The sequence below is a fragment of the Trachymyrmex cornetzi genome, unplaced genomic scaffold (assembly GCF_001594075.2).
Source record: "Trachymyrmex cornetzi isolate Tcor2-1 unplaced genomic scaffold, Tcor1.1 scaffold637, whole genome shotgun sequence".
Classification (NCBI taxonomy): domain Eukaryota; kingdom Metazoa; phylum Arthropoda; class Insecta; order Hymenoptera; family Formicidae; genus Trachymyrmex; species Trachymyrmex cornetzi.
The window spans coordinates 778,231-779,654 of record NW_017299956.1 but is presented as its reverse complement, the minus strand read 5'-3'; the positions used below and the strand labels follow the sequence as shown (position 1 = coordinate 779,654).

Below are 1,424 nucleotides of genomic sequence, written 5' to 3'. Positions count from 1 at the left end.
GAAAATTGCTGCCATAGCCAATTGGTCAATCCCACGAAACAAGAAGCATCTACGAAGCTTTTTGGATCTATGTTCTTATTACCGAAAGTTTGTTAAAGGATTTTCTTCGTTCGCAAAACCGCCTTATAAGCTGACTGAGAATTAAGCAAGATTTGTTTGGAATAAGCAGTGTGACAACTCGTTTAAGGAATTACGACGGGCGCTTAGTTCTCCTGTTGCCTTTATGGCGTTATGAGTGTTCAAAAGAAATGCATAGAAAAAAAGATACCCTGTAAGTTATCGAGTATTACTACTGAGAGGATGACCAATTTAGCAATGATGCTCTCCAAGGATAATCCATATACAGGCGTGATAAATTATCATAGTAGATATATCTGTCACGAAATCCTTTTTGCACATTTAACCTTTCCTTTGGCCATAAAAATATTGCGTTTACCAGTTTGCAGAAATTTTTGGACGGTATGATAATGCGTCTGAAGGAGACATATTCATCGCAGTTGGCGGAAGACAAGATTTTCAAGCCGGTTTATTTGTTTAACGTCATCCCAATTTCGGCGATTCTTTGTGGTGGCTTTATAAGCATTATGACGCTAATTATTATATAGAGAACATTCATTATCGATCGAAGAAAAGGCAATCGAAAGTCTTTTATCCATCTAGAAAGCTATTTTATTTAAAAAACATAATTGAGATAAAACTTAAGATTTAACTTAAGGGTCCAGTCTCGTTTGTTGGGTCAAAAAAATCGAAATTTTTTTTGCGGATTTCGATAGCTATAACTGTCTAGAATGTTGTGCTAAAAGGGCAAATCGATATTCGTTACGATTCAAAAGTTATGAGTCATTGAGTCGACCCGTGCGGAAGCACGCATCGAGCGTCTCCCACGGGTACGTGGCATTTGCTTCAATGGAGGAAAGAACGCTACGAAAAAACGAAAAACTCCATGAACAACTAAATTTTGAAGAAGCCGAAGGACTGCTGTATGGGCCTGGAATAGATGATTAGCTGTAAGTATCCCGATTTTAACATTTACATCGAGAAAACCAAACTGAAAACTTTAAACGCGTTTTCTCGAAACCACTTTTTTCATCCTTCCGAAAGTGATAACTCAGCGAATTTTTAATGAATCTTAATGTTTTTTTTTTAAATACGCGTAATTGTTTTCTCCATGGAATAGACTACAATCATGTCGATATATAACATACTTTTTTTTTAATCGCGAAAAAAGTAACGAAAAAAATAGGTAAAAATAAAAAAAAATTTTGAACTGCCGCCATTTTGTAAAATTTTAACCGAATTAGTTTATTCTAGTCTATTCCACAATGACAATCCTACCGAACAAGAAACGCATGACATTTTTTGTTTCAGATGAATTTTACGACCAGGGGAATTTCCGGAACGAGACACCGTCTTGCGCGCAGTGG

The 1,424-nt window shown here is 36.2% G+C and overlaps 1 protein-coding gene across 1 annotated transcript in view; it reads left to right on the top strand.

The window, feature by feature from the left end:
• The first annotated feature begins 231 nt into the window (after positions 1-231).
• The window catches only part of LOC108766847 (uncharacterized), a 10,791-nt gene continuing 9,598 nt past the window's right edge, over positions 232-1,424 (top strand). The window contains 2 exon segments of the mRNA XM_018516377.1: positions 232-362; positions 440-567. Coding sequence (XP_018371879.1) covers positions 232-362; positions 440-567 — 259 coding nt within the window.